General features: G+C 47.0%; 1 protein-coding gene across 3 annotated transcripts in view; it reads right to left on the bottom strand.

Annotated features, from left to right (window-relative positions):
* Positions 1-12,586, bottom strand: part of CCHCR1 (coiled-coil alpha-helical rod protein 1) — a 130,852-nt gene that overhangs the window by 84,026 nt on the left and 34,240 nt on the right. For all 3 annotated transcript variants that reach the window (XM_077462458.1, XM_077462376.1, XM_077462539.1), the window contains exons 4-5: positions 11,743-11,989; positions 319-494 (exon numbers count right to left, since the gene is read on the bottom strand). In XM_077462458.1, the coding sequence (XP_077318584.1) occupies positions 319-494; positions 11,743-11,989 (423 nt within the window). The remainder of the gene's footprint in view (positions 1-318; positions 495-11,742; positions 11,990-12,586) is intronic.

The raw sequence follows: 12,586 nt of genomic DNA, 5'->3' as shown, positions 1-12,586 counted from the left end.
GGCAGCCGCCACAAGAAGAGCAAAGAGAAAGGCAATTTACAGCACACATTTCTTTTGGTAGCATATTCATTAATGTTGAATGTATGTTCTTTTGTTAACAATTACATTTCTTTTTTTTATCAAACTGTTATGCATAAAAAGTCCACTTTAAAGTTCTAAAGCCAGAGGATTAGCAAGACAGCAGGCAGAATTTTCACTAGACCTCAGCAGTGGCAGTTTACCACTTCTTCTAAAGTAACTGCAATATACATTTTGGAAAAAAAAAAAAAAATCAAATCCCATTTAGAAAGATAAAGCAGATCATTTTATATGTTTCACCTCAAAAGGGTTTTCAAATTCTCACTCATTTCATTCGTTGATTGAAGCTCTTGTCTTAGACATGTGACTTCTTGTACTTTCTGCTTCTGTACTTCCTGTAGCTCCACCTCAAGTTCACCAACTCGGCCTCTTAATGTATCGATCTCCATTTTGTGCTGCTCTGACAACAGCTGAAGCTGAAAACAATGACATGGAACAGAAAGAATCCCTATAAATTTCAGGGCCTTTTCACACATAGAAGTTCAGGGGTATATCTGCAGTAAAAAAATAGTATTTTTTTGTACTCACCGTAAAATCCTTTTCTCTGTAATTCACCGACCGAAACAGCTCCTCTTATAACCATTGGGTTGTTATGCCCTATTACTAGGAGATACTAGGCATTAGTTGTAACACAACACTCAAAACTCTTAGTTCCGCCCAGGGGGTGGTCCCTTGGGCAACAACCCTCCACCCTGCCATGCAGTCATCAGTACGTCAAAAAGCAGTGTAGCGTAAAGATAAAAAAAGGAGGGGCGGAATGTAATGCAACAGCGCATTAACTTAAAAAGGTACTGTGTTTTAAATCGAAAAACCAGGGAGAAAAAATAAATAAATAAAAAAAAGGGGAAATATATTGCATATTCAATTGCAACTATACGGCCGCCTGCAAAACTTTGCGGCCATAACAGGCGTCAGCCGATGCACTGACATCTACCTTGTAGAACTTGGTAAACGTGTGGACAGACGACCAGGTCGCCGCTTTACACATCTGAGCGACAGACGCTTGATGTCAGAAGGCCCAAGGCGTTCCAATTGCCCTTGTGGAGTGAGCCATGACCGGAAAGGGGGGCACCTGCCCCTTCAAGGCAAAGGCTTGCACTACAATATGTCTGATCCACCTGGAAATGGTGGCCGACGAGACCGCCATGCCTTTCTTGGGACCAGCCACCGAAACAGTCTGACTTCTGAAAGGGAGCAGTGGCAGACAAATACACCTTCAGAGCCCGAACCATGTCCAGAGCGTGAAGGGCCACCTCCTTAGGGTGCTTCGGCTTAAGACACAGAGATGGTAATACAATGTCCTCATTAATATGAAAAGTCGAGACCACTTTAGGTAGAAAGGACAGTTGCGGACGCAACATCACTTTATCCTTGTGGATAACCAGATAGGGCGACTTGCAAGACAAGTTTCGAAACCCTCCTGGCCGATGTGATGGCCACTAGAAAGACCACTTTCTGGGAAAGAGTCAACAGGGGAATCTCCCTCATATTCTCAAACGGCGGTTTTTGAAGCGCCGCTAACACCAGGTTCAAATCCCAAGGGGGTAACGGTGGATGCACCGGAGGGACTACATGTCGTACCCCCTGAACAAAAGGTACTCACCGAGTGAGACGCCAGGGGCTGCTGAAGAAGAAAAAAAAAAAGTCTGAAATTTGCCCCTTAAATGGTGCTTAACGCCAATTTCTGGTCTACCCCTTGCTGTAGAAAACAGCAGGATCCTAGATATAGAAAAAGAGTGCGGATACAATCCTTTCTCCGCACACATGGAGATGTAGGCCTTCCAGGTACGATGGTATATCTTCCAAGAAGAAAATTTTCATGCTCTTAGCATAGTTGGGATCACCAAGTCCGACAGACCCCGGATCCTCAACACCTGGCTCTCAATAGCCATGCTGTTAAAGCCAGCAGTAAAGCAGGATGGAGAATCGGACCTTGAGACAGAAGGTCCTCTCGCAACGGCAGTCGCCCAGGAAGCATCTGCCACCAGGCGCACTAGGTCTGCGTACCAAGGACGCTGGGGCCAATCTGGGGAAACCAGTATTACTGGGATCCCTTCGGCTTCCACTCTGCGAAGCAGACATCGTAAACAGCTTCAGTGGAGGAAAGGCGTAGATCAGCTGGTACTGATCCCACGGAACCACCAGCGCATCTGACGTGTCTGCCCACGAATCTTGACACCTTCTGATTGAGACGGGAGGCCAGAAGATCTACGTCTGGTGTGCCCCACCTCAGGCACAGTAACCTGAATATCTCCGGATGCAACACCCATTCTCCTGGGTCCAGTATCTGGCGACTCAGTCCGCCTGCCAGTTCTCCACTCCCAGGATGTAAATGGCCGACAGGGCCGGTACGTGTCGCTCGGCACACCGAAGTATGCGAGCGACCTCCCGTGCAGCAACTGAGCTTCTTGTTCCCCCTTGGTGATTGACGTATGCCACAGCTGTGGCGTTGTCTGACTGGATCCTGATCGGACGCCCCTGAATTCTCATCGACCATGTGGAGAGGCACAGCCTGATCACTCTTAATTAGAGCAGATTGATCGGCAACTTGGATTATTCTGTCGACCAGAGGCCCTGAGCCGACTGAACCCCCATCACTCCACCCCAGCTGGATAGGCTGGCATCCATTGTGATCACGGTCTACTTCAGAGGTAGGAAAGATTTCCCAGACTGAATCACTGGCGACCTCAACCACCAGATCAGTGAGTCTCTGACCGACTGTCTCGCCTGGATCTGTCGATCCAGGGACAACTGAGATTTGTCCCATTTTGTCAAAATCTCCTTCTGCAGCACTCTGGTGTGGAACTAGGCATAAGTTACTGCTTCGAAGGAGGCTACCATGAGTCCCAGGACTCGCATGCAAATGCGAAGCGAAAACCACTTGCGGTTCAAAAGCAGTTTTACTGCGGATCTGAGAGTCTGCAGTTTGAAGGGAGAAAAACTCTTGCTTCCATGGAGTCCAGCAGCAAGCCTAGGTACTCCAGATGCGGGGTCGGTACAATCACCGACTTCTTTAGGTTCAACAGCCACCCAAATTCTTGCAGGGTCTGCATGGTGATCGCCACATCCTCCTCCAATTCTGAGGCGGAAGATGCCCTCAGGAGATAGTCTAGGTATCCCACGATCGCGATCCCACGTTGTCGCAGCAACGCCAAAACTGAAGCCAATACTGTGGTAAAGACTCGAGGGGCTGATGCCAGACCAAAAGGAAGAGCCACAAACTGGTAGTGGGCTTCCCCAACTGCAAATCGCAGAAACTACTGCTGCGAAGGCATATAGGTATGTGCAGGTATGCATCCTGGATGTCTAAGGATGCCAGGGAGTCCCCTTGATGGAGTGCAGCGACTACTGAGCGAACTGATTCCATTCTGAAACTCTGCACTTTTACAAAGTGATTGAGGGCTTTAAGGTCCAAGATTGTAGTTCCCAAGAAGGAAGGGGTACATCCAAACAGATTTAAGTAGAATCCCTGGAAAGGTTCCAATTCCGGAACCAGTACAACCACCCCACGACTCAGCAGGTCCATTACTGCCCCCAAGAATTCCTCCTGGCGAACCGGGGACACGGGTATGCTGGAGGGGAAGAATCTGTTTGAAACTCTATCTTGTAGCCTGAGGAAATCAGATCGCAGACCCATTGGTCGGATAGCAGAGAGGACCACCGGGCTGCAAACTCCCGAAGATGACCCCCCCAACCCGAGACATGGGTGGGGGCAAACCTTCATGCGGTAGCACACTTATTCGCAGGCTTGTGGTTCCAGGAACATTTTGCCGAACCTCCGGGCGGACGAAAAAGCCGTTTGTGAACGGAAAAAGAGGGCCCTTGCCTACGGCGTGGCTCCTTAGCCTTCCTGGCCTGTGAGAGTAAGGTACTCTTGCCACTGGTGGCATTTTTAATAATGTCATACAAAGAGGCTCCAAAGAGCCGGTTGCCAAGGAAGGGAAGATCCGTCAGGGCTTTTTTGGATGCCTGGTCAGCAGACCAGTGTTTTAGCCAAATCAGGAGCCTCAGCACCACAGCTGACACTGAAGCCCTGGATAACAGAGGGAGAGTATCCAGGGCCACGTCACAGATGTACTTAAGTCCTTGCACTAGTTGCTAGTTCCATGCAGACAGAAGAAGCCCGTTGCTCTCCCAATTCACGGTGCAAAAGTTTTGCCCACTCAATTAGTGCCTGCGACACAAGTGCGGATGCCAGTACTGGTCACACGGCTGACCCCACAAGCGTAAACAAGGAACGAGCCACTGCCTGGCCTTCCTGTCCGTGGGATCCTTGAATGCAGGAGTCCCCTCAACCGGTATCGTGGTTACGTTATTTAACCTGGATACTGGGGGGTCCAGGACCGGAGGAGCCGACCATTTTTTGAGAAGGCTCTCCTCAAAAGGGTAACTTACCGCCATATGTATATGGGGACCGAAAAGGTCAGTTGCGGGCGACCCCATTCCTTGTAAATGAAGGTTAATTGGCTTCTGTCCAAAACTGGCCCTAGTATATGAATGGGGACCTTGGATTGTGGGCTCCTTGAGGGTAGGGACCAATGTGAGTGCGTAATGTACAGGGATAGGGGTAGACACTCACTCAGGTTAAACTGGATGGACTGGTGTCTTTATTCAACCTTACCAACTAGGAAACTTGTCAAAATAAGTCAGATACGGTTACACCTTAGGTGAACGTGCTGGCTTGCGGGACCCAAAAGGGACCGCTACATCAGCGGAGGGATCTGCTGGCTCCTGAATCTTCAGAGTATCATGCACAGCTGTGATAAGTGCTCCAACAAGCACTTTGTCGCACCCGGACGGGGACTCATCCTCACTGTCCGAACGGTCCTGGTCAGCGTCATCTGACAAGACAGAGCAGGGATCACCAGCCTCAGCAGGACCCGAGTCTGCGTCCGTCCTCTGGGGAGAGCTCTCTTTATTGCACCCTTCTTCCCACGCACCGCCTCCATCTTGGCAACGAACAAATTGAGGACCGCCGTCAGGGTGTCCATGGGCACTGCGCACTCTGCAGGTGACCCGGTTGCAATTGCCTGGATTTTGGGGGAAGAAACACCAGTTTCTGAAGCCATGCTGACCCTACCCTGTCTGCCACCCTAAGGGGACTTAGGACAGTGACCGTCCCATCCTCCTCACTGCCGATGGCTGAGGGGCTCTTTTCCGCCGGACTCACCAACCTCAGGAGTTCTGTGCTATCCAGCTAGTGCTTGTAGTCCCTGTGAACTCCCAGGTGCAGAGGCAACAAAGCTGTGTCGGTGGCAGCAGCTGCAAATGGCGCCAAAACCGCTCTGAAATGTGCTCAGGCTTCAATTAAATGGCCACCCAGCGTCCAGTACAAAGACATAAAACACTGGGAAAATGGCGGAGAGAGCACAGGAGCACATGCTGCCATTAGAGAACACTGAAAAACGTGTTCAGGCTTCAAGAAAATGGCCGCCGGTGTCCTGTATAGCAGATCACCAGGAAAAAATGGCCACTGAAGCCCAGGATAGCTTGCTGCCCTTGCCCACAGCTAAAATGGCCGCCGAAGCAGCTCCATGTGGTACAGGGAGAAAACGATGGCAGTGAACACAGCGCTGTACAGGACATCAGCAAAACCTCACAGACACCTTTCAGGGGCTTAGGACACCGCTAGCCAGTGCAGCCCCCCCCCCCCCCCCCCCCAGAGAGCCCCTGTATAGACACACACACACACACACACACACACACACACACACACACACACCGCTCAGAAGCCACATGTAGAATCCCCCCAGAGAGAGCAGGGAGGGAAGATAGGGACAGGGGAGGCACAGCCCCGTACAAGACATCAGCAAAACCTCACAGGCACCTTCCAGGGGCATGAAAAGCAGGACCCAGGACACCGCTAGGCAGCGCAGCCCCCCAACCCAGGTGAGAGCCCCCCAGAAAGCCCCTGTATAGGCACACACCACTCAGCAGCCACATGCAGCATCCCCCACAAGGGGGGGGGGGGGAGATGGGGACAGGGAGAGAAGAGAGGGAGGTGAGGGACCCCCGAATTGACCTCCCAGGGAATGCTCAGCTGCTCAGCCCCGCCGAGGCAGGAAGAGCTGTACTTATCAGTCCTGAAGAGCTGGGAGACATTCCATCACAGACCCACTCACTGATCAGTACAGAGTGGCTGCTGGCCCGGCATACTGTGATGCAGACATCAGTAGCCCGGTCATAATAAAGCCCGGGCAAAATAAAACTAATGACTTCATGGCAGGGTGGAGGGTCGTTGCCCAAGGCACCGACCCCTGGGTGGAACCGAGAGTTCCGAGTGTTGTGTTACAACTAATGCCTAGTATCTCCTAGTAATAGGGCATAACAACCCAATGGATATGAGAGGAGCTGTGTTGGTCGGTGAATATAAGAGAAAAAATAAATTAAAACAAAAATTGTAGAGGTCTGGTGATAATACATTTTATAGCAGATATACAGTATTATCCTAGAAATAAGCCTAAAAATTTAGCCGATAATGGAAATTAATATTTAACCACTTGCCCCCCTAGCCAATTCTGAAACCTCTCACATGTAAAAAAAAAAACAGCATTTTGTACTAGACAATTAATTAGGACCCCCAAACATTACATATTTTCTTAAGGTAGAGGTCCTGGAGAAAAAAGTTTGTTGTTGCAATTTTAATGTCACACTATATCTGCGCAGTGGTTTTTCAAACGCAAAAGTTTTGGAACAAATATACTTTAACGAATTTTAGTGCACAGAAACCTAAATATAATACCTTATTGTTCGGTAAAATATAAAAGATGTTGCGTTGAGTAAATAGAAACCCAACATGCTTATAAATGACGCTCGCCCACTGACTGGCGACAAACTACAGTATTTAAAAATATCCATAGGCGACAGTTTTAAAGCTTTTACAGGAAGAATTACACAGGAGGTCTATTGTTAGAATTATTGTGCTCACTCTAATATTCATGTTGATACTCATGTGTGGTGCGACCACAGTTTACATATGTACGCAGGAACAACGTGCAAGTTCATATTTGCATGGGGGGAGCTTTACATTATTATTATTTTTTTTACACTGTCTATATAAAAAATTTTTTATCAACTTTATTGCTATCGCAAGGGATGAACAACATCCCTTGTGATAGCTGGGGCAGTGAAAGGTACTCCTACTGAGAGATCTAGGGTCTATTCCCTTAAAAGCATCTGGTCAAACTGCGACATTCTGCCACATGTAAAAAACAATCCAGAGGCTGTATAGCCACCTGGATCACTTTTACATTATAGAGCATCGCCAGATACCAGGGTCATGAATGCAGCTACAGCCAAGACTCAGGTAGAACCACTGAAACGTGAGGACATACTGGTACATCCATTTGCAGGAAGTGGTTAATCTTTTGGGGTTACTTTAGATGCACTGCCATGCACCAGAAGTACTTTGCAAGCTAATAATCTAAAGAGGCTACACTTGACACCACTGATTAACACTTCATACAAAATGTATTTGAATCAGTTTGGTCCACGCTCTAGAATGGGCAAGGAAATGGTATTCATAGCCTTTTTATTATAAAGTCATTTTAAGTACCGTATATACTCGAGTATAAGCCGAGATTTTCAGCCTCTTTTTTGAGGCTGAAAGTGCCCCCCTCGGCTTATACTCGAGTCATCGCTGTCTGCCCGCTCGATCAGCGTGTCGAGCAGACAGACAGCGGCCATTCTACTATTCAAAAGCCGCGCCTCCGGCTCCGCCTTCGCCTGTGATAGGCGGAACACTGAATTTCCCAGCAGCCTGTGTTCCGCCTATCACGGACATCGTATCATCCTCGTACTACGGACGAGGATGATACGACGTCAGTGATAGGCGGAACACAGGCTGCTGGGAAATTCAGTGTTCCGCCTATCACAGGCGAGGCGGAGGCAAGGCAAGGCACGACACGACGGCAAGGCACGGCACGGCACGGGACGGCACGGGACGGAACGGAGGCAAGGCACGGGACGGAGGCTCGGGACAAAGGTAGGCTGGACACACACACACACACACACACACACACACATGGATACACACACACACAGGGATGGGTGGATGGATGGAGACACACACAGGGATGGGTGGATGGATGGAGACACACACAGGGATGGATGGATGGATGGAGACACACACACACACACAGGGATGGATGGATGGATGGAGACACACACACACAGGGATGGATGGATGGATGGACACACACACACACAGGGATGGATGGACGGACACACAGGGATGGACGGACACACAGGGATGGACGGACACACACACAGGGATGGACAGGCATGTCTCACCCTCGGCTTATACACGAGTCAATAAGTTTGCCAGTTTTTTTGGGGGTAAATTGGGGGCCTCGGCTTATATTCGGGTCGGCCTATACTCGAGTATATACGGTAATTATAAAAAATATGATCAGCTCAAAGTGGTTAAATAATCAATTACTAGAGTGACGTTGTTAACAGGTTCTATTAAGATTAACAGAGGGGCTAAAAAAAAAAAAAAATTATAATATCTACAGCAAATGCAGATTAACTTTTAGTACTAGTCACACCTGAATGCCAAAACACTTGGTGGAGGAAGTTAAGAATACAGCCTAGCTGATCCCGGCCTTTACGTGGGATCATGTAACCAAACCCAAAGCTTCTGACCATCACTTAAGTAACAGGGGGCAGTCACCCTAATGCCCTGTACACACGGCCGGACTTTCCAATGGAAAATGTGCAATCGGACTGTGTTGTCGGAAATTCTGGTCATGTGTGGGCTCCATCTGACTTTCCATTGGAATTTCCGACACAAAGTTTGAGATCTGGATCTAAAATTTTCCGACAACAAAATCTGATTGTTTAAATTCCGACACACAAAATGCCACACATGCTCAGAATAAAATTATGAGACGAAAGCTATTGGCTACTAGCCGCTATAATCCTGTCGTACGTGGTTGACATCACCTCGTTCTGAACGATCGGATTTTCTGACAACTTTGTGTGAATGTGTGTATGCAAGTTTGGGCCAAAATCCGTTGGAAAAAAAATCTGACGTATTTTGTCGTCGGTTTGTCCGACTGTGTGTACTCCTTTTACAACTAAAGGTTTCGAAGCGCGTTTCCCAAAAAGAGCTTCAAACGCTCAACATCAATATTCCCCATTATATTAAAAGAGAAGTTGACCTTTGGGAACATGTTGCATGTTGCCACTGCTGCAGCCATTCCCCAAACCGTGACAGTGAGCCAGGGATATTCTCCCCAAACTCACTGTCAAATTTTTTTTTTTTTTTTTAATGTGGGCATGTGGGGCTCCACTCAACCGGCCGCTTCATTCAGAGTTCTGTGAATGAACTACAAGTACTGACATCCTTTGCAGCTGTCTGCTTGTAGTTCTCAATGAACTAACAGGGCGCTATTGAGCATTCTAGGTATTTAATTGTTTCTTCCTGTCAGTGTGGAACTGCCTGCCTGTACAAGGCATGAGCAGAGACAGTCTGCAGGTATCCTGCATTGCGCCCATGATCTGCTTATCATGGGTGCAATGCTTTGCAGATTCCTAGTAAAAATAAATGCACATTTTTTTACTTGCAAAAAGATTTGCATATACAGTATATATTTTTTTTTCTACAAAGGTGAATTTATCCTACAATTGCTTCTTCATACCTGACCATTGTGTAGATGAAGGCTTGTTGCTCAAAGTATCTGAGCTTCTTTGAGGCAGAGTTGTGCATTTTCAGCCCATGACATGATGGCATCAGTCTGAGATGCTTCTGAGATCATTCAGAATGATAACTGTGTGGATTTTCCCATACACTTTTATGAAAATGCAAATCCTGCTTGAAGTGAAGTGAACTAGTGCCCCTCAGCACAGGTCCTAGTACTCTTTTATATAGGCAAAGTGAAATTCCTGCCCAACACTAACTATATTGAAACACCCCCATCACCTGACCGGTGTAAAAAAGATCTGTACATTTACCCATTTTTTGACCACTCCAGTCACATGATCCTGCCGCTCTGACTCCTGTGGCACTGAGCAGCATCTGCAGGGGAGAAGAGGAAGTGCTGTCAGCAGCTGGGACATGGGAGCCTATGAGTGACGTCACAACTACCAGAATTCACAGTCATCATTGAGAGCTCCTTCTCCCCTACAGCTGTCGCTCACTGACACAGGCATTAACATGTCAGCAGCAGATTAAAAATGTATTTATATACATCTTTTTTACACAGGTTAGGCAGCATTGGTAGCAGGAGGGCAAAGGGACATTTTTATTTCAATATATATTATTCATACATTTCATATATTCCTTTTTAATACAGTGCAATAGTACAAACTGTCAGAAAAATATGTAAAAAAGGCATGTCTTTACTGAGAGACATACAGAAACAAAAATCATAGCAATATAACCATTACCAAGAGATGTCACAGCTTGGTGCACAAGAAACATTAGTAGTAAATTGCCATGTATAAGCTAATCAATATCTGTTAATTATTCCCAGACAATACCTTTCTCTCACCAAGTTAAAAGAGGGAGTCCGCGTTTTTTTTTTTTTTTAAAAGCCAGCAGCTACAAATACTGCAGCTGCTGACTTTTAAAATAGTGACACTTACCTGTCCAGCGCGCCCGCGATGTCGGCACCCGAAGCCGATCTCTCGATCGTCTCTCAGGTGCTGCCGCGGCCATCTTGGGTATGGGAATCAGGAAGTGGAGCCTTTCGGCTTCATTTCCCGGTTCCCTACTGCGCATGCGCGAGTCGCGCTGCGCAATAAGGATGGACCCGCTGCCTCTGGGATCTGTGTGTTACCCAGCAGGCAGCGGGGGACTTTCGGAAAGGGGCATAATCTATGCCCCTTTCCGCAGAGAGCTATCCCGGAAGTGGGTGCAGATACCTGTACTGTACAGGTACCTGCACCCCCCTCCCCCCTGAAAGGTGCCAATTGTGGCGTCGGAGGGGGGGGGGGGATTCCAATGAGCGGAAGGTCCACTTTAGGGTGGACCTCCGCTTTAAAAGCTAAAGGTGAACCATCATAAAAAAATTAGGTATGGTGTAATGTACTTAGAAACCACATAAGAACAAAGGGTAATATACCAAAATTTACCAGAGAATGTCAGTTTAAATAGTGAAGAATAAAACGAAGAGGAAGGTACAAGAAGAAAAAAAAAAAAAAAAAAAAGGGAGCCCAGGTCTGGTATCCACAGATAAACTTGGAAAGGGACCAATTTAAATAAAGTTAATATGAGCGAGGAGTTCCACTTTGTTTGAATACAATTTAAATCCTTATATGGATGCTATCATGCTTTTATGTTTTAATTACTTGTACATGGGTCATCCATATTCTATTTACAGTAAACAGAGTATTTCTTTGTATTGGTTTCTTTCAGAGCAATTTCCAGTAGTGTGGGTCACTGAAATGAATACGGTCAATATAGCTTAGCCCTAAAAAAAAAATAAAAAAATAAAATAAAAAAAAACGTAAGGATGGCAGATACTGCCAGCAGTTTCCTGGTTCCCCAGTGCCCTACCTACTGGGGCATACCACGTCTGCTGCAACCTTCGATAAACTATTTGTAAAACTCTCCCCCACTATACATGCGCAACCTGATCTGCATATTGTAGAATGCCATAACAGCAACAACTATCTGAAATGCTACAGCACAGTAATACAGTCCCTGCCAACACCTGCCTCTTCCTGCCACCTCCTTTTAGCAGCTTCTTCCGATTGCCGCCTCCTCTCCTCTGCCTGTTCAGCCTGTGTGTGCTCCTCCTTTATGATCTGCAGTTCCTGAGACAGCCGTCGTAAAGCCTTCTCTTTTTCTTTGGCATCGGCAACTGCCAGTTCCAGCTTGCGGATCTCTCTCATCTGATGGGCAATAATTTCAAGAGCCCGGGTTTCAGATGGTTGGGCATCAAGAGACTGATAATCCGGGGTCCTGTCAAACAATAACACACCATATGTAAGTTTTTGTGATTTGGGATTTTTCCAATGAATGTAGCGCTAACACATCTGTGGAACACTAATGCCGCGTACACAAGATCAGAATCCTTGTCGAAAAAAGCTCTGATGGTTTTCCCATCGGAAATTTGACGGAATTTCGCTCAAACTGTCTTGCCTACACACGGTCACACCAAATTCCAATGGTCAATAACACAGCGACATACATGTTTAACGGCACTATAAAAAAGGGAAGTTTAATGCTTCCGAGCATGCGAATTGTTTCCGAGCATGCGTTAGAATTTTGCGTGTCGGAATTGCATACACACAATCGAAAAATCCGATAGAAGAGGTTTTCTGTTGGAAAAATTAAGAACAAGCTCTCAATCTAAAGACCATTGGAAATGCCAACAGAAAAAGACCGATGGGCATACACACAGTCGGAAAATCCGACGAACAGCTCCCATCGGACTGTTTCCATCAGAAATTTCAGCCGTGTGTACACGGCATTACAGATCATTGTCCAAACAAAATGCATCAAACAAGTGTGAATATGCATGTTTTATACAACAGTGCCTGAGCTGAATAAAAGGGA

The sequence above is a fragment of the Lithobates pipiens genome, unplaced genomic scaffold (assembly GCF_037356315.1).
Source record: "Lithobates pipiens isolate NorthernLeopardFrog02 unplaced genomic scaffold, aLitPip1_a1.2 Scaffold_1, whole genome shotgun sequence".
Classification (NCBI taxonomy): Eukaryota; Metazoa; Chordata; class Amphibia; order Anura; family Ranidae; genus Lithobates; species Lithobates pipiens.
Note: the sequence above shows the minus strand (reverse complement) of the source record. Positions and strands in the feature narration are given on the sequence as shown.